Source organism: Colossoma macropomum, unplaced genomic scaffold, assembly GCF_904425465.1.
Source record: "Colossoma macropomum unplaced genomic scaffold, Colossoma_macropomum, whole genome shotgun sequence".
Lineage (NCBI taxonomy): Eukaryota > Metazoa > Chordata > Actinopteri > Characiformes > Serrasalmidae > Colossoma > Colossoma macropomum.
Window position 1 is genome coordinate 36,772,593 of NW_023494802.1, and position 18,621 is coordinate 36,791,213.

General features: G+C 37.1%; 1 protein-coding gene across 1 annotated transcript; it reads left to right on the forward strand.

Moving 5' to 3' along the window:
• The first annotated feature begins 6,801 nt into the window (after positions 1-6,801).
• On the forward strand, positions 6,802-12,992 carry LOC118823028 (tripartite motif-containing protein 35-like). Its single transcript, XM_036592394.1, has 6 exons — positions 6,802-7,415; positions 7,699-7,794; positions 7,929-8,159; positions 8,425-8,447; positions 8,749-8,867; positions 12,106-12,992. The coding sequence occupies exons 1-6, from the start codon at positions 7,011-7,013 to the stop codon at positions 12,627-12,629; spliced, it is 1,398 nt and encodes a 465-aa protein (XP_036448287.1). The 5' UTR covers positions 6,802-7,010; the 3' UTR covers positions 12,630-12,992.
• Positions 12,993-18,621: the final 5,629 nt, after the last annotated feature.

Sequence of the window (18,621 nt, forward strand, 5' to 3'; positions counted from 1 at the left end):
CACAGGACACCTTTCCACTCTGCCTCAGTCCATTTTCGGCTCAGGCCCAGAGAAGGCAGCAGCATTTCTGGATCCTGTTTATATATAGTCTCTTCTTTGCATTGTAGAGTTTTAACTTGCATTTGTGGATGCAGCGATGAACTGCGTATTTCCACTACAGAATTGTGCTTGTTTTCAATGCATTGCTACTTGAGGGCCCAAAGATCACAGCATGCCAATATTGGTTTTTAGCTTTGTACCTTGCATGCAGAGAATCATTTAATGTTATTATGCACTGTAGATGATGAAACCAAGTTCTTTGCTATTTTATGTTGTGAAACCTTATTCTTTAGTTGTTGCACTGTTTGATTGTGCAGTCTTTCACAGAGTGGTGAACCCCTCCTCATCTTTACTTCAGAAAGACTCAGCCTCTCTGGGATGCTCTTTTTATCCCCAAAGCATGTTACTGATCTGTTGCCAATTAACCTAATTAGTTGATATATATTCCACCAGGTGTTTTATTTTTGGTAGTTCACAACTTTCCCAGTTTTTGTTGCCCCTGTTCCAACTTTTTGATATGTATTGCTGGCATCAAATTCAAAATGGGCATATATTTTTTCAAAAAACACTACAATTTCTTAGTTTCAGCATTTGATATGTTGTCTTTGTACTGTTTTCTTCAAATTTTGAGTTTAAATGATTTGCACATCATCACATACCGTTTGTATTTACATTTTGCACAGCATCCCAACTTTTGGAAACAAGGTTATTTTAAATACTAGTATATTTTAAATAAAAGTATATTTGAAATAATGTATTTGGAAATTTCCATCCTAACATGTCTGTGTGGAAATAAAATGCTGATTTAAAGTGTCATAGAGTGACTCCTGATATCATTACTGTAATAAAAGAACTGTTAATAATCAATTTTGCAGTATGAACCTGTTTGAAAGATGCACACAGTGGTGTAGGGAAGGCATGAGCTGTGAGTTCGATAGTTTTGAACAGTGATCAATAAGTACAAGTAGTAAGCAAATTGAATTCTTTAATCTATTCTGTATAATTTCCTTAAGAAGGCAGGATAAAACATGGTCGCAGCAGTTAAAATACCGGGAGACACACGCGTTGTGTTGTTAACTTAGCATAGCTCACAACTGGTGGGGCTCACCTACAGAGATACCCAACAGTATCAATGGCCTTTGAAAATGGAAGGGGCTTAAGCCTTGGAAAGAGGAGTTCACCCTATATTTAGATCTTGTCATGCTGGGTGCAGATAAAACCTAATCTCAATAGGAGAGAAAAGTAGAGAGCTGTGACACACCGATGAATGCCAAACATTCTGCAAAGAGAATCATGAGTAAAATGATGATCACTGTAATCTGTAGTGAGATTTTTTGTATGGAACCAGGAAAAGGAAGAATTCATTGACAAATTTGTCACCGACTTGAGGACATTAGCCATCATGTGCAATTTTGGGCCAGTCAAAGATTCACTTATAAGAGATGGGATTGTGTGTGGTACAAATGATACTGCCCTAAGAGAGAGAATTCTCAGGGAAGATAAACTGACGCTGGACAATGTGTACAGCTGTGCAGAGCCACAGAGCTGTCAAAAAAGAACATTAAAACAATTGATGAATGCACATTAGTTAAGAAATGTACAACAAGAAAGACACATGAGAGGAACAAGAAAAAGTGCCAAGCTTTTGGGAAAAAAAATGCAAAAAAGTGTGGGTGAGAAAACCACTTTGCTGCTATGTGCAAGACCAGATCTTAGAGCAGTAAATGCAGGAAACAAGTACAAGTACAACAACAGAGCAGAATAGTGACCTGTATAAGGACATTATAACTGTCACAGCAGTAGAGAAGAAAGTCAGAAACAGTGCACCATGTTAAAGAGAGCACTATGATATAACAGCAGCTTTTTGTGGGAATGCTGGTAGGTAAAGAAATTTCAGATAGATAGTGAAACCTCATGTAACATCATCCCAATACATCTTCTGAAACCAGATACACAGCTAGAGCACACAAAGCGCTAGTGATGTTCAATAAGACTGAGTTACACCCAGTTGGTAAGTGCTTGATTAAAGTAAGAAACCCAAGGGGTCAAAAACTGTACAGATTAGAACTTCAAGGAGGAGAATTTGAAGATGTGTTCACAGGCGATGGCTGCTTGGAAGGGGAATATAGAATTGAAATCAACAAGACAGTAGAGACAGTGAAACTCCGTAAACGCAGAGTCCCACTCTCTATGATGACACCCCTCAAAGAGGAACTTGCAGACCTAGAGAGGAGAGAGATCATAGCACCCATTGACCACACCACGGACTGGATAAGTAGTTTGGTGCCAGTGTCAGAAACCAAATGGCAGATTAAGGATATGCATTGATCCTAGGCCTTTGAACAGACCTCTCAAACGCTGTCATTTTCCCCCTCAAACTATTCAGGATATCTTACTTGATTTGTTAAAAGCAAAAGTTTTCACTGTCTGTAATGCCACAGATGGATTTTGGCATGTGAATTTGGAGGATGAGTCGAGTTATTTTTTATTTTATTTTATGTACATTTTTTAACACCATTTGGTTGATTTCACTAGCTGAAGATGCCAGTGAGAGTCAGTCCAGCGCTGGAGATATTCCGAAGGAAGTTAACGCAGGCACTAGAGGGCTTGCCTGGCATTGTCGTGGATGATGTATTCATCATGGATGAAGAAAGCACAATGAAAGAAATTAAGAAAATTTCTGAATAGGTGCCACAAACAGAACATCGAACTCAATTCAGTTGAGATCAAACTGAAAAGAAAGGAAGTACCATACTTTGGACATCTGCTGACAGCAGAGGGACTGAAAATAGTTCCAGAGAAATAGATCCTGTGCAGTGAGAGAGATGCCCAGGCTGACAGACACTAAAGGAGTGCAGAAAATTGTACGTATGGTCTTATCTGTCAAAGTTCTATGCTCACCTATAAGACCCCTGTGAGATATAGAGACAGCTCACACACAAAGACAGTATGTGGGAATGGTCGGCAATGCATGAAGAGGCATTCATGAGGCTAAAAAGCAACATGATCAAAGCACCGGTCTTTAGGTTTTACAGTCCCAAAGGTGAACTGATTCTGCAGTGTGATGCAATGTGAAATAGGTCTTGGGGCTGCTCCGTCACAAAACGGCAAACCTGTAGCTTGTAAGTAAAGCACTCTCACCAACTGAAAGGGGAGGGGTTATGCCCAAGTAGAAAAAGAGTGTTTGGCAATCATCCATCACTGCACTCATGGTCGACAGATAACAGTGCATCCAGACATTAGGCACCATATCCACTCCTGACACCTGGGAGTCGAGGGATGTCTTAAACAAGCTCAAGAATGCATCTGTTGCATTGAAGGCATGAATGAACACATTAAAACATAGACTGCCAAATGTGACACATGCAGCTCAGTAGACACTTGATAACAGAAAGAGACATTATATACACATGAGATCATGACCAAGTCTTTGGCTAAGGTAGGAACAGTCTTTCGAGAACAAAGACTCCAGTAGTTTGTGCACAGGACCTCATCACCTGGATACCCCCAGTGTAACGGAGAAGTGGAGTCTGTTGTGAAGATGGCAAATAGGATAATGTTGAAAGCAAAATTACTGGACCACCAAAATACACCAAGTCAAGGAGGTAATGCAAGCCCAGTCCAGAGACTTTTTAGCAGGAGGACAAGGACCCTTCTACCCATCAAGGAAAGTCTTTTACAGCCAGAGGTAAAACACACCACACAAGGACTGAGACTTAATCAACATAAACCAGCAAGATACTGTAACAGATCAGCAAAGGACTTGTACACTTTAAAACAAAGAGACAAAGTGAGAGTCCAGCCTTTTGAACCCTACAGAGTCTGGAGACAAGCTTTGGTAATGAAACCTGTCGATCTCAGATCATGTGAAGAAACAGCTCCATGACACAATACCACAGATTGTTTTGGAGCATAGTCCAACAAATGGACAACAGACTGTTACCAGGCTGTTACCATCTGGGTGTATGTGGTCAGACCGGAATACCTGAAAGACTTCACACAGTAGGTCTAAGGGACAAAGTGAACAGGAAACTACCTGCTGAAAAAAATAATAAAGAGTGAAAAAGAAATGATTATGTAATGGACTGTGTTATACATGTTATGTTAAGGTAATTCCTGTCTTGGTTAGCAGTTTCAACAAGATAAAATCAGGCGGATCAAAGAGAAATTTTAATGTTTTTTTATTTGGGTTTAAGGTTTTTGTGGGAGAAAAAAAAGAAAAGAACAAGGATATAACAAGAGAATTGTTAATAGTCAGTGCTGCAGTACAGAACTGTTTAAGAGATGCACACAGCCAGTATGGAAGGCCCGAGATTTGAGTTTGATTGTATTGAACAGTGGTCAATAACTACAAGCAGTGAGCAAAGTAAATGCTTTAATCGTCCATTCTGTATAATATATTTAAGAAGGCAGAATGAAAAAATGACAAAATTAGAAACATTATTTGAGTGAGATTTCACTCATTTTCAGTGTAGATTTTATTTCTCTATCATCCTGCATTTTTCTCCATCATTAGATCTTTAAAACTCTGTTTTGGTTCAGAGATTAATGTGTGAAAGAAACTGATGTCTGACAGTGTGTGCTACTTTATACTGGTTTAGTTCTAATCTGTAAGTGGATTTCCAGTCTCTTTAGTGTCGATGCTTATGAGATCATTCACCAGAGTTTAGACAACAAGCTTATAAACATTTTACAATGTGATAATACTGTAACTGAAGGGGGTCCAAAATATTTTGGTTTAAAATAATAAAGATAATAATTACTAGAAGGAGGTGTAAACAAATAAAAGTAGATCAAAATATAATTGTTAATATCAAATTAATCTTTCTTCCATAGTTTACATGTTTAGCTTGAAAGACCTGGATGCTGTTTTCCTAAATGAACTAAAATGGCTGGTTTACAGAAACTGATCACCTTGATGCTGATCATCTCCTTGTTTCTGGTTGTTAAAGAAATGCTGCCATCTAGTGTAAAAAGCACACAGTTAGAATAGAGCATCTGACTGACTCCTCCTTTTCAAAGCTCCTCCTCCTCCTCTACACCTTCTCTACCTGCTGGAGGAAGTAAATCTCATACTGTCACTCTGATCTTTCTTCATTCTGCATTCACTTCACTCAGAGACACCAATGAGGAGCTTTTAAACAGTGACTGTATGAGTTTGTTTCTTGATGTGTGATTTCTGAAAGGAGCTCAACTCACATAAAAGTCTACGATGGCTGATTCTCAACTGTGCTGCTTTCACCATGAGCTGCTTTCTGGCTCAGTGTGTTTCGTCAGGGCAGCTAATTCCAGTTTGTATCTCTCAGTGACATTAATTTCACTTTCACTGGAAGATGAAGAGCCTCCAAACTCCAAACAGTGATTTATCCAGCTCTACAGCTGAACTAACACCTACCCCTGCCACAAGTAACAAATATACCTGTAAATAAATATGAAGAGTTCACAGACAAATCAGTCAGGAATCACTGTTAGACTTTGGGGATACTTTCATCAAATCAATTCATCTTTGTTATCTAAATTCAACATCTATTGTTCAATAAGAGTAAGTACAGTACAGTCTTTTCAGTTTGCATGATGAGATTAGAAAATCATACAGACCCCCTGCCCCCTTTACTCATTAATAATAGCTCTGATCATGGACATGGACCCCTTTTTGCTGAACAGTGCTGGAGACAATAAACAGCTTTGAAACTGCAAGAAGGGCCTGGGTTCAACCTGGGCATGACCTCAGTGTGTAGTTTGCATGTTCTCCTCGTGTCTCTGTGGGTTTCCTCCCACAGTCCAAAGACATGCAGTCAGGCCGATTGGACATTCTAAACTGCCCCTACACTGTTAGAAATAAAGGTTCTGTGCAGGTACATTTTTCTTTCATCAAGGTACAAACAATGTAAATGTTCCCTCAAAAGGTACAACAGTGGTTTTAAGGTCCAGTTGTGAACCTTAAATGAGTTTTCCCAGTGGAAAAGTATACATTTGTACCCTTTCGAAACCAAATGTTTTAAAAAAGAACAATAAAATAAAAAGGCTGGAGATGAGTCGGGGTGTGTGGAGTCAGTACAGCTTGGAAAATATCATTTCAGAAGTGATGAACTTTCTCTGTGTGTGATAATCTGATAAATTCTTAATGAATACAAGGATTTAATATCAGACAATTGATAAATGTTCATAAGAGATCAGCTGCTTTATTACTGAATAGAACATGGACAGTAAAATTTTCTTTCTTATTTTTCTGAAATAAAAAGACTTTTATAATTTTAGATGTAAAGCAGTGTATCGCTATACAACTAACTCCTCACAGAAATTACCCACTGATTACACATTATGTAATAAGACTTTATGTAATAATAAAAAGAGATAAGACTTGACTGCAAAATAAATGCCGTGTGATGGACTAGTGACCTGTGCATTGTGTTTCCTGCCTTCTTCCCAATGACCCCTGAGATAGGCACCAGCTCCCCTTGTGATAAGCGGCTTAGATTGTGTGTGTGTAAAATAAATCTTCATAGATGTTTCAGTGGGAGAATTAACATTAAAGTGTTTGATACTTGAAATTTCAGGCCACAAAAGATTTCAGAAAACATCTTACTTTGTAAACATGTTATGTTATTCGTTTTTGAAAAAAAGGTTTATATACAAGCAAAAACAATCAACCACAAACTTTGAGTATTTTCTAAGACTGAGTTAAAGGAACAATAACAATTCTTTATCTGTCTAGCTCCTCCCTTGAAAGCTCCTCCTCCACTACACAGTCTACCTGCTGGAGGAAACTGAAGCTCATACTGTCCCTCTGCTGATCCTCACTCTCGCTGATAAAAGCTATGTAACAACCTTGATTTTATTAATCATCTTTTTGATGACATCCGAGGACTTTAGTGACTGACTATGAACACTGTTCAGTACAGAAATTTATGAAGTGAAGGTAAAATTTAGACAGGAGAAGCCATTAGAAAGAACAGCCGCTGTTGGAGAAAATGGAATATAAAAGCTCTCTACCAGAGGAGGATCTTTTATGCTGTGTGTGCAAAGACATTTTCAGGGATCCTGTTATTCTGTCGTGCAGCCACAGTGTGTGTAAAACCTGCTTAAAGAAGTTCTGGGAAACTAAAGGATCTCGAGAATGTCCATTTTGTAGAAGAAGATCCTCAAAAGGAGAACCTCCTGTTAGCCTTAACCTGAAATATGTGTGTGAGTCTTTTCTAGAGAGCAGGAGTCAGAGATCTTCAGCAGGGTCTGAGGTGCTCTGCATTCTGCACAATGAGAAACTCAGACTCTTCTGTCTGGATGATCAGCAGCCTGTGTGTTTGGTGTGTCAGACTTCAACGACACACAAACATCATGCATTCTCTCCAGTTGATGAAGCTGTGACTGACCTTAAGGTATGAAACTTCTAGTTTAAGTTCTAGTATTCTTGAGTAACAGATTAAACTAATGTATAGTGAAACTGAAGTCAGTCAGTGGATACAGTTTCAGAGCAAAGGGCAGAAAGTACAGGTGAATCATAAACCTAAAACATATAGTCATAAAAATGCTCTGTTTAGTTTACTAAGCCATAAAGATTTTAGTCGCGAGCAGTTGCGATTTCACAAACCACATTTATAAGTTATGTTCAAATATTTTAAATGTTAGAGAATGAATAGCTGAACTGCTGTTTAATTCCAGAATAAACTCAAGTCTGCTTTGGAGCCTCTACAGAAGAATCTGAGAGTCTTAGAGGAAGCTAAACAAGACTATGACCAAACAGCAGCTCACATTAAGGTGAAACATCATCTTGAATTCTGAAACATGTTGCTGAGGTCATGTTTCTGATGAGTGTCCACTTCTCCTGTAGGTGGTAAATGCTTGTAGATCATCTGTTAGAGTTTGTGTTTCCTAATGGTCTCTCATTCCAGACGCAGGCCCAGCACACAGAGAGGCAGATAAAGGAGGAGTTTGAGAAGCTTCACCAGTTTCTAAGAGATGAAGAAGCAGCAAGGATAGCTGCACTGAAGGAGGAAGAGGAGCAGAAGAGTCAGATGATGAGGAGGAAGATTGAGGAGATGAATGGAGAAATATCAGCTCTTTCAGACACAATCAGACACATAGAGAAGGAAATGGAAGCTGAGGACGTTCTGTTCTTACAGGTAAGACTTACTTTACTCTCTCTCTGATACTGATTGAACAAATGTCAACAAATAAATTTAGAAATTTTCAGATTGCTTTAGAAAAGTGGAGGATCACTGTGAAGATTAACAATCACAATGATCTACCATGTGAAACTGTCAGTGTTCCGTGGGGTTTGTTTGATGAGTGCGGTTAGAACTTTAGACATAATTAATGAGGAAGTTCATATGAAAAAACGTCTGAAACTTTTTTTAAAAAAAACATTCTCTTTATTTCTCCTCTCAGAACTTCAAGTCTACAGAGAAACAGTGAGTAAATGTCAGACCACACATTTTATCTAATGCTAAAATCATTACCACATTTAAATCTACAATATATCTTATTGTAAATATGATAATATTTACAAATATATTATAATGAAATGAAGGTAAATAAGGATTGTGTGTTAAAGCTGTAGTAATAAACAGTAGCAGAAATATTTATTTAACAAAAACAACAGAACTATTGACTCGAGACAATAAATGTCATAAAATATTGATATTTAGTCAAATAAATTACAGGCTGTAAAGTTTCTACAGTGATATATTTCACACAATCTTCTATTTTCAGAGCTCAGCTCAAACCAAAGGATCCAGAGAAGACATCAGGAGCTCTGATCAATGTAGTGAAACACCTTTCCAACCTGAAGTTCAGAGTGTGGGAGAACATGCAGGATATTCTCCAGTACGGTAAGTTAGCACTATTAAATTAAATATCTGTTTTCATGTGGTCACTTCATGCTCAGCCTTTATCACGGTACAGTCACGTTTCAGTCACAACAAACCTGACCAAGAAATAAAAGTCACTCATGCTTAAGAAGCAGCTCAAATACAGACGATGTTTTATGAATGTGACAGTTATCAACTAATGCTGCTGTTTACTTCTCACTGCAGTATCACCTTTTACAGTTAAAGTAATGCTACTGGACTTTACATCATGACACTAGCAGCAGGTTTATAACAGACATTACGTACATGAGTATTTCCTGGTCTGTGAAAAGGCCCAAGTTTGGTTTGAGCTGTTCTTAAATAATGCCTGGGCAAATTCAGACATGCTCAGTAGAACCCTGTTGGAGTGATCCATTTGGAGAGGGGGTCATGGGATTCATATAGTTAGAATTTTTTTTTGTTTTTATTTCATTTGATCTTGTTCATTCTGTGTGTTTTAGCTTATGATTCAATAATCCATTGTGAACAAGCTTTTCTTGGATTTTGTATTTATTTCATATGTTATTATTGATGGTTATTATTGTTCCCCCCTGTAGAGGTGAAAAATTGGTATGTGCTGGATTGAGTAGACCAGTGGGATGTCTATATAAAGAGCTCACGGCATTTCTGTAGAGAGAGGCTTCTTGTTTGAATTGTCCCGGTCCACCTTAAATGGTGCCTAAGGTGCCCTTTAAGGTAAAGAGGGATAATTCGAATGAGAATCGACTTCAGCAATAAATGTATCAGGAAACCAGCCGAGTGCTTATAAATGCAAATAAGTCTGTCCATCTCCAAATGATCGATGTTCGTCTTAAATCTTTCTCTTTGCCATTTCGTTATCTGCTTTGACGTGTGACCAGCTGTCTGCGTGTCAGTGTTCAGCGTTAAAGGTCATTGAATTAGCAGTTATGCAGCAGTTAACTCCAGCGTTTAAGATCATTTATTGTGAGAACTGTGTGTTATAAAGATTTTACAGCAAAGGAGGCTTGTGTTATTTTACCTAAAATCTAGTAGTCTGTACAGATCTTGCTGAAATGTTTAAATTGGAACAGTTTTATTTCAACAGTTGACAGTGCTTTGCACTAAATTGTTTGGTTTGTATTTGTTGGTTTTTGTTAGGAAAAACCTGAAATGATTGACTTTGCCTTTATTCTTAATTTTTGTTGGATATCACGCCTTTGATTGTGTACGTTTGATTGTTGGTTACACTTAAACTCACTTTTTGGTGATCTTTTTGTATATTTGCAGCTTTTCAATTGTATGTTTTCTTTCTAGCACATGATTAAATGCAGTGTCTTGTTCACACTGTCAGTTGGGCTTGTTAGGGGTGTCAGGTGGAGATTCAAAAACATTCTGACAATCATCCTTTGAAAGTAGTGCACTTTTTCTGGAAAAGTAGCCAAATTGCTACTAATAGCTACACATTTTGGGAATTTTAGTAGCTATCCTAACCCTGGTTGATTGTTGAGCCAATGTATTTTGAGGGAAACTGTTGCTTCCTTAAAGTTTATAAATATTATGTATTCATATATATATATATATATATATATATATATATATATATATATATATATATATATATTAGTTAATTTGGCATGACATAAAGCAATAATAAAATTAAATAATAAAGCAATTTTTGATTGAATTGGATATTTTTTCCCCAAATATAATTTGAGTATTAAAATATTCAGCTATTATGTATTGATGGAATTACTTCAATGCTTACAATTGTAGGAACATCCTAAATGTGTAAAAGAGCATTTGTAAGGTCAGACAGTGATGTTGGACGAGAAGGCCTAGCTTGCAACTGATGTTCTGATTCATCCCAAAGGTGTTCGGTGGGATTGAAATCAGGGCTCTGTGCAGGCCATTGGAGTTTCTCCACTCATCAAACCATGTCTTTATGGAGCTCACTTTGTGCACAGGTGGCACAGTCATGCTAAAAGGAGCTTTTCCAAAGTGTTGCCTCAAAGTTTGAACCTTTTCATTGTCTAAAATGTCTTTGTACACTGTAGAATTAACATTATCCTTCACGGGAACTAAGGAGCCCAAATCTTGAGACACAGCTCCAGACCATCATCCCTCCTCCACCAGACTTTACTGTTAGCACTGTTCAGTCCAGTAGGCAGTGTCTTTCTGGCATCCACCAAACTGAGATTCAAACTCTGTAGTGAGTTTTTGTGAAGTGATGTATCTAATTCTCAGCACTGCAGTGACACTGATGGTAAAGACTGAGACTGTAGCTCATCTGTGCATACGTTGCAGTTCGTAAAAACATTTTCGCTCCTAGATATTCCATGATCAGCTGTGAGTGGTATTTTTGAAGAGTCGAAGCATTTAGGAACCACAGCAACTCAGCTGAGTGCTGAGGCACATAGTGCATAAAAGTCATCAACACTCTGCTGACTCAGTAACTGCAGAGCTCCAAACCTCCTCTGGCATCAACATCAGCACAAAAACTGTGCACAGGGACCTTCATGGCATGGGTTTCCATTGCTGAGCAGCTGCTTGAAAGCCTTACATCACCAAACACAATGCCAAGTGTCGGATGGAGTGGTGTAAACTTGCTGCCACTGGACTCTGGAGCAGTGGAAACGTATTTTGTAGAATGATGACTCACGGTTCTCTATCCGGGAGTCTGAAGGACGAGTCTGGGTTTGGCGAATGCCAGGAGAAGGTTACCTGCCTGACTGCATTGTGCCTGCTGTAAAGTTTGGTGGAGGAGGGATAATGGATGGGGTTGTTTTTCAGGGGCTGGCCTAGAACCCTTAGTTAGAGTGAAGGGAAATCTTAATGCTTCAGCAGACCAAGACATTTTGGAAGTTGTATGCTTCCAACTTTGTGGGAACAGTTTGGGGAAGAACTTTTTCTGTTCCAGCATGACTGAGCCCCAGTGCACAAAGCAAGGTCCATAAAGGCATGGCTGGGTGAGTTTGGTGTGGAAGAACTTGACTGGCCCTCACGGAGCCCTGACCCCAACCCCACCGAACACCTTTGGGGGGATCAACTCCATATTAATGCCTGTGGATTTAGAATGTGATGTAATAAAAGCTCCTGTAGGTGTAATCTGTAGGTGTCCCCATGCTTATAGTGTATATATCAAAATTTATATTATAGTTTATCTGTATTCTAGACTCTACCTCTAAAGCTGTCTGTAGAGATAAAACATTTACAGAAATGAGAGAAAAACATGATGTTTCATTGTGTTCTCTCTCCTCAGCCCCTGTTACTCTGGACCCCAACACTGCACATCCAGACCTCCACCTGTCTGATGATCTCACTGCTGTAGAAAACACATACATGGAATCATCACTTCCTGATAATCCAGAGAGATTTAATAAGTTCAGGTGTGTTCTGGGTTCTGAGGGTTTTAACTCAGGGACACACTGCTGGGACGTCCAGGTTGGAGACTTATGGTCACTGGGTGTGATACCAGAGTCTGAAACAAGAAAGGGAAACTGTGTCTGGGGTTCGGTGTGGATGTTGTGTAATAGTCATGATAAATACTGGATACAGTGTCCAGGACAGCGAGATCACTCCCTCACTCCTAAAGAGAAGCTGCAGAGGGTCAGAGTGCAGCTGGACTGGGACAGGGGGAAAGTGACCTTCACTGATCTTCTAACAAACAAACACCTGCACACTATAACACACACTTTCACTGAGAGAGTTTTACCTTTTTTCTGTAATAAGGATGTTGTTCCTCTGAGGATCTTACTAAAGAAAACGTCAGTAACCATTAAATGATTATCAATAGCTGTGAACAAATCATTAGTTAATCATAATTTAAAAATGTACAAATGTTTATAAAAGACAGTTTTGGTACTTGTTAATGTGTATATTCATATTTATACATGCTGTGCATTTACAATGTTTCTTTCACCAATAATGAGTTACACAACTTCAGTACATGTATGGAAATAGTCAGAGTGAATTATTGAAATGCATGACTTTTTCATAACGATATAAGCATTACGTTTTATCCTGTGTATTTATATGATGACAAAATGTCATTTGACTAACTAATAACTCATGTATAGTTATAACTTCTGCTAACAGATGTGTAAAATATAAGTTCTTTAGAAACAATAAACAATACTTTTTAACTTATTTCATTTGTGTTTTATAGTATTGTAATGCTTCAAACAAAGCAGTGTCTGTCAAAATCCCAGAAATGCTGCAATCTGACAATGTGTTGAATTATCAGTGCATACACTGTCCAGCACAGATGAGGCTCACCGTCTCCATGTAAAGAAGAATAACAAAAGCTGTTCTCTCATTTACCCCTTTTGTCATTTCTTCTTTTTTTTCGTTTTAATGAAATGAAGTGTTAAAATGTGTGCAAATTTAGACACATTGCTTTGTCTTTTACATGGAGGGATTCAAAGTGCACAGATTCCCAAATCTCACTGTCACACAAAATATACGTGAGAAGTCCCTGCCATGTGACTGTTGTAGATTCTGCACTAATTTGGCAGTGTCTCTTCACGTCGTCTCTTTCTCCACACATTTCTGACACCCTGTACAATTTTAGTCCTGATTTTTCTTTCTCAAACAAAGTTTTAGAACATGTGATAAACTCCTGAAGAGGAGCAGGGGTGTCACTAAAGGTTCATAGATAGGGGGGCTAAGCCTGCATTTGACGGGTCTGGGGCATGGTCCCCCAGGATTTTTTCAAGGCACCAAATTTTCTGTTCATTATGATCTATTAGAGTAGCTACAGTCAGAACATTCATCAAATGTTCAATTTGGTCAAATTGCACACAGCAGATCTGTCTCTTTGTAGTCAGTACTAAGCACAGAGCTAGTATGACAAACACTGTCCATCCATTTACAACAGGCACAAATCAGTGTTTAGTAATACATTACTTTAATAAAATTATTTTAATAAATTTACAAGAACTCAAAGAAATACAGTTCAATCAATTGTTTTTTTTTCATTTTAACTGGTAAAAATCTCATCTGACTGGCCTTTCACAGAGCTGTCACCTGAATAATCTGATATCAGATTAATCTGTTATGTATGTTGAAGGTGAAGTATGTCAGTGGGTGTGGTTTCAGGACAAAGGGCAGAAAGTATGAGTGAATTATAAACCCAGCATCATGAAGTCATAAAAATGCCAAATCTTTTAAACAGTTTATTTTGCAGTTTAACAGCAGTTAATGCATATACTTTAACTGTTGTTTAATTGCAGAATAAACTCAAGACTGTTTTGGAGCCTCTTCAGAATAATTTGAAAGAGGAAGCTAAACAAGACTATGACCAAACAGCCTCAGTCTTTGATGAGTGAGATCGCAAAAGAGCTAGTCTGATTGATCAGAACAGACTAAATATTTCTTCTCTGTTGCTTCATCAGTGCACAGATTACACCAACAGCTGAACAGAGGACTTTTATTAGTGATTCTACATAAGCAGTCCATCACTGTCTGCTTGGATGGAGCTGGAATTATTAAGACTCTTTAGAAATATGAGGGAGTGAGAGCTTTACAGTGTCTTTAGGACTGACAGACTGCCTGCATTACACAGACTCCACTCACTGGATCTTCATCAGTATAATCTTCTTTATGATTGGACAGAATTATGACCAAAGGAAAACTACTGTAGTGTAGAATATAATCAGAAACACAATGTTTACATGACGTTTATAGGGAATGAAGGGGTGTGAATAAAACAAACTGATAAAGATTATTTCAGGAAGAGCTAATAAACATGCTAAAAAATGCTAAAGTGAACAATCATATTAAAATTAATGTCTTGATAAACAATAACAAATATAAGAAGCGAAAACAAAAAAAGAAATTCTTTGCAACTGAGAAATGAGACTTTAGTGAAAAATATTCATGAGTTTGTAATAAATTATATGAACACATTTTACAGAGTGTTGAGTGATCAACACTGACTGAGATTATTAAATGACTGTATTGTTCATGATCTTTTTGTTTATTGAAAAAGTCAAAATCCCATTTCATGAAGCAGATGGACTTTTTACTAAACACAAACTAGCAAATCCTGAATCTACAACTTGGACTAAAGCTATAATCTTGTTCTGTTTTAAAAGCCAACACTCTGACTTTTGTAGTTATAAGTGTTATCAGCTGCTGATTCAGATCTGATTCTGCATTGTTGTTTTTTTTTAATTATGTGTTCATGCACTTTCTCAAAAACACATTTGGGTACCCTGCAAATACCACTGATATTAAGATAATAATAGTATATGAATTATTAAAATTCAGTTGAAAGATTTGCTGATTTAAGTGCATTTTGGGACTAATAACTGTTTTAGACGATGTTCGTTTAGGCTTTGTGAAGAAGTCCTCCTCCTCCAACATGGGTTAATTTACTATGAAAAACATGCCTCACAAAATGAAATTTACAAACATTTATGCTGCAATAGTTGGATCATAAAATGATGTACGGGGTTGAAAGTCAGATTGTAACATTTTCAGACGGTAAACTTTCAAATGGTAAACACTATTCCATGGTGATTTTGCCCAGCCTTCTTCTTCTTCAAAAAAGTGTTGATGGCACCAGTAACAAATGATAGAGTTGATGAAGAACTGAAGGACAATGGTTGTTAGAGTCCATCAAGCTTCTCTTCCTCTGATTCTCTTCATATCTCCAGATGTGGATCTTAATGTCTCTAATGATCCTCCTGTGCTTCTTCTCAAAGTTTCATTGGACAGTGAAAATGTGATCATTCAGTCTGGAAAGACTATCATCCTCTGATCTGGTCCAGAAACTGAAACAGTCCTTTAGACCAGGATGTCTTGGAAATTCAATTACCACTGCTGTCTGGAGTCTCTAATCCAGAAGGAATGCTTCACTGGGTTCCTGCATAGAAAACAGTGGAAGAAAGAGAAAGAGAGGGAAACATAATTAGATATAATCTTGTAAATGTGTTAGGGTTAAGCTGATGGTAAAACTATTTTACTGTATAAAAACAGAATTACAGCAATGATTTCTGGTAGATTTATTAATTAATTACTGTTTTTGGAAGGAAGATGGGAATTTAAATTTAGATGTGGCACAAGACAGAGTAAAGAAAAGACGATTTAATAAATTAGAAAAATTTGTTGTAGGTTCCCATATTATTGTATTCAGTGATCCCAATACTATAACAGACAGAACTGACAGAACGTGTTAAAACTGGTACAACAGGACAGGAAGGTCATATTAAACAGGTTACATATGAACACAATTTACCTGATACATTTAGAGAACTCTTTCCACTAAAAGATGATTTTATACGCTTTGGTTGCATTTACAGAAATAGAATTGACAGAATTTATATTAATAATAAATTTAGGTGTCAAAGCTTTTGTTGGACTTATATCATTTGACAGTATATGGTGTAAATAAATTTCAAGATAAGGAGAAGAAAAGAGAGGAATAAAACACTGATTTAAAAAAAATTGAAGAGAATCTGAATATGAAGAACATTATTTATTTGATTTAAAATCAGAGATTGATAAATTTAATACAGAGACAATCCTAAATATTCAGATTCAAGTAGGTCTTGGTTTTGAAGAATTATTAAACCCAAATAAATGCTAGGAAGACATTCCATATATTTGCTCTATTAGGTCTGGGAATCTGTTTTATTTCTGAAGCTAAAGAAGGTGAACAATAAAAACACCTATTTTATTGTTTTTTGAAAAATATATGCCCATTTTGAATTTTATGCTAACAACACATTCAATAATGTGAATTGGGTATAAAAAGAACATCTCTTTCAGAAGTGAAGATGAGGAGGGGATCACCACTCTGTGAAAGACTGCATGATCTAGTAGTGCAACAATTCAAGAATAATGTTTCTCAATATAAAACAGCAAAGAACTTTTGATTTTCATCATCTACGGTACATAATATCATTAAAAGATTCAGAGAATCTGGAGAAATCGCTGCATGTAAGGGACAAGGCCAAAAACCAGTATTTCCTGGCCGTGATCTTTGAGCCCTCAGACAGCACTGCATTAAAAACAGACATGATTCTGTAGTGGAAATCACTGCATGGGCTCAGAAACACTTCTGAAAACCACTGTCTGTGAAAACAGTTCATCGCTGCATCCACAAATGCTGGTAAAACTCTAAAATGCAAAGAAGAAACTGTACATTAATAAGATCCAGAAACTCATTTGAAATGGACTGAGGGGAAGTGGAAAAGTGTCCTGTCATTTAACGAATCAACATTTAAAAATCCTTTTGGAAATCATGGACACTGTGTCCTCCAGACTCAAAATCCAGTATTCATGATGGTATTGGGGTCCATTAGTGCACATGATATGGGTGACATGCTCACCTGTGCGCCATTAATACTGAATGATATATACATGTTTTGGCAACATATGCTGCCATCCAGACAACATCTTTTTCAGGAAATTGCCATGGATATTTCAGCAAGACAATACTAAACCACATTCTGCATGTATTACAACAGCATTGATCCATAGTAAAAGAATCCGGGTGCTAAACTGACCTGCCTGCAGTCCAGATCTGTCACCCACTGAAACATCTGCTGCATTATGAAATGAAAAATATGACAAATGAGCCGCTGAACTGTTGAGCAGCTGAAATTCTGTATCAAACTAGAACAGGAAAACATATCACTTTACACAAAACTACAGCAATTGATCTCCTCAGATCCCAAAAACTTACAGAGTGCTGTTAAAAGAAGAGGTGATGAAACACAGTGGTAAAGTTGCGCCTGTCCCAACCTTTTTGGAACATGTTGTTGGCATCAAATTCAACATTTAACAAGACATTTAACACTTTTAACACCATAGTTTTTTATCATGTATTAGAATATGGCACAACTTAACAATGATTGAATTGCAAATAATATATTGCAACCAGAATTTTCATCTTTATTTTGTTGCACTTGTTGCCACTAAGTTACCCTATATATCATATAAAGTTAAAATGACTTGTAGGTAAAGGACTATAGACTTTCAGATTGAACGTGGAAACTTACAGACTTTTTTTTTGCTTTTAGGACTTTCAAAATGGAATTCATTATGTGCTGTAGTTAATATATTTTGAAATCTTGAAGCTTAAATAACCTTATATTTAATTTATATTTTATATTTACTTTTTTATTTTTCAGTGATGAACAATTCTTCATCAAATTAAGTTAACTCGAACAGTCCAGTCAATTTAAATAGCTTCAGTTTAGCTGTCAGTACTTTCCTGTTTCAAGCTCTGTTTACTCTAAATTTATTTAGGTATTCTTGAATCAGCCTAGTTATGTTAAGATCTCATTTAATTGTGTTTTGCCAAAAATATTCATTTGTGTGCAATGCCTTGGTATCAACAGTATGTTAAATAGATTATTTCATACAGTAATGAACAAATGGCTGCATATCAAATGGTTACATGTTATCTCGCCCATTTCTTCATACAGTAATGAAGAAATGGATAAAACAAGAAAAGCATATTTCTGAGAACTCAAATAGCTGCAAGCATTCTTTGCTATTCTGTTTATTATCTGTTTGAAGGCTGATATTTACCATCTGGGCAAACTATCCAACAGGACTGTAGAACAAAGAAGCAGAAAGAGGAGTATAAACCAGATTTTTTAAGCAAACTGCCTCATTCAAAAGCGAAGTGAAATCTTTTAGCCACTACGGACCAGAGACAGACTGACCCAACACACACCCAAACACTGAACACTGTGGAGTGAAGAATCAAGAAGAATCAAATACACAAAGACATTCTGAAGATCTGAACTGCTGCACTGAC

Coding starts and splice junctions, on each gene's coding strand:
- LOC118823028 (XM_036592394.1), top strand. CDS start 7,011: ATGGAATATAAAAGCTCTCTACCAGAGGAGGATCTTTTATGCTGTGTG. Junction 7,416..7,698: donor AAGCTGTGACTGACCTTAAG/GTATGAAACTTC, acceptor GTTTAATTCCAG/AATAAACTCAAGTCTGCTTT. Junction 8,868..12,105: donor GCAGGATATTCTCCAGTACG/GTAAGTTAGCAC, acceptor CTCTCTCCTCAG/CCCCTGTTACTCTGGACCCC.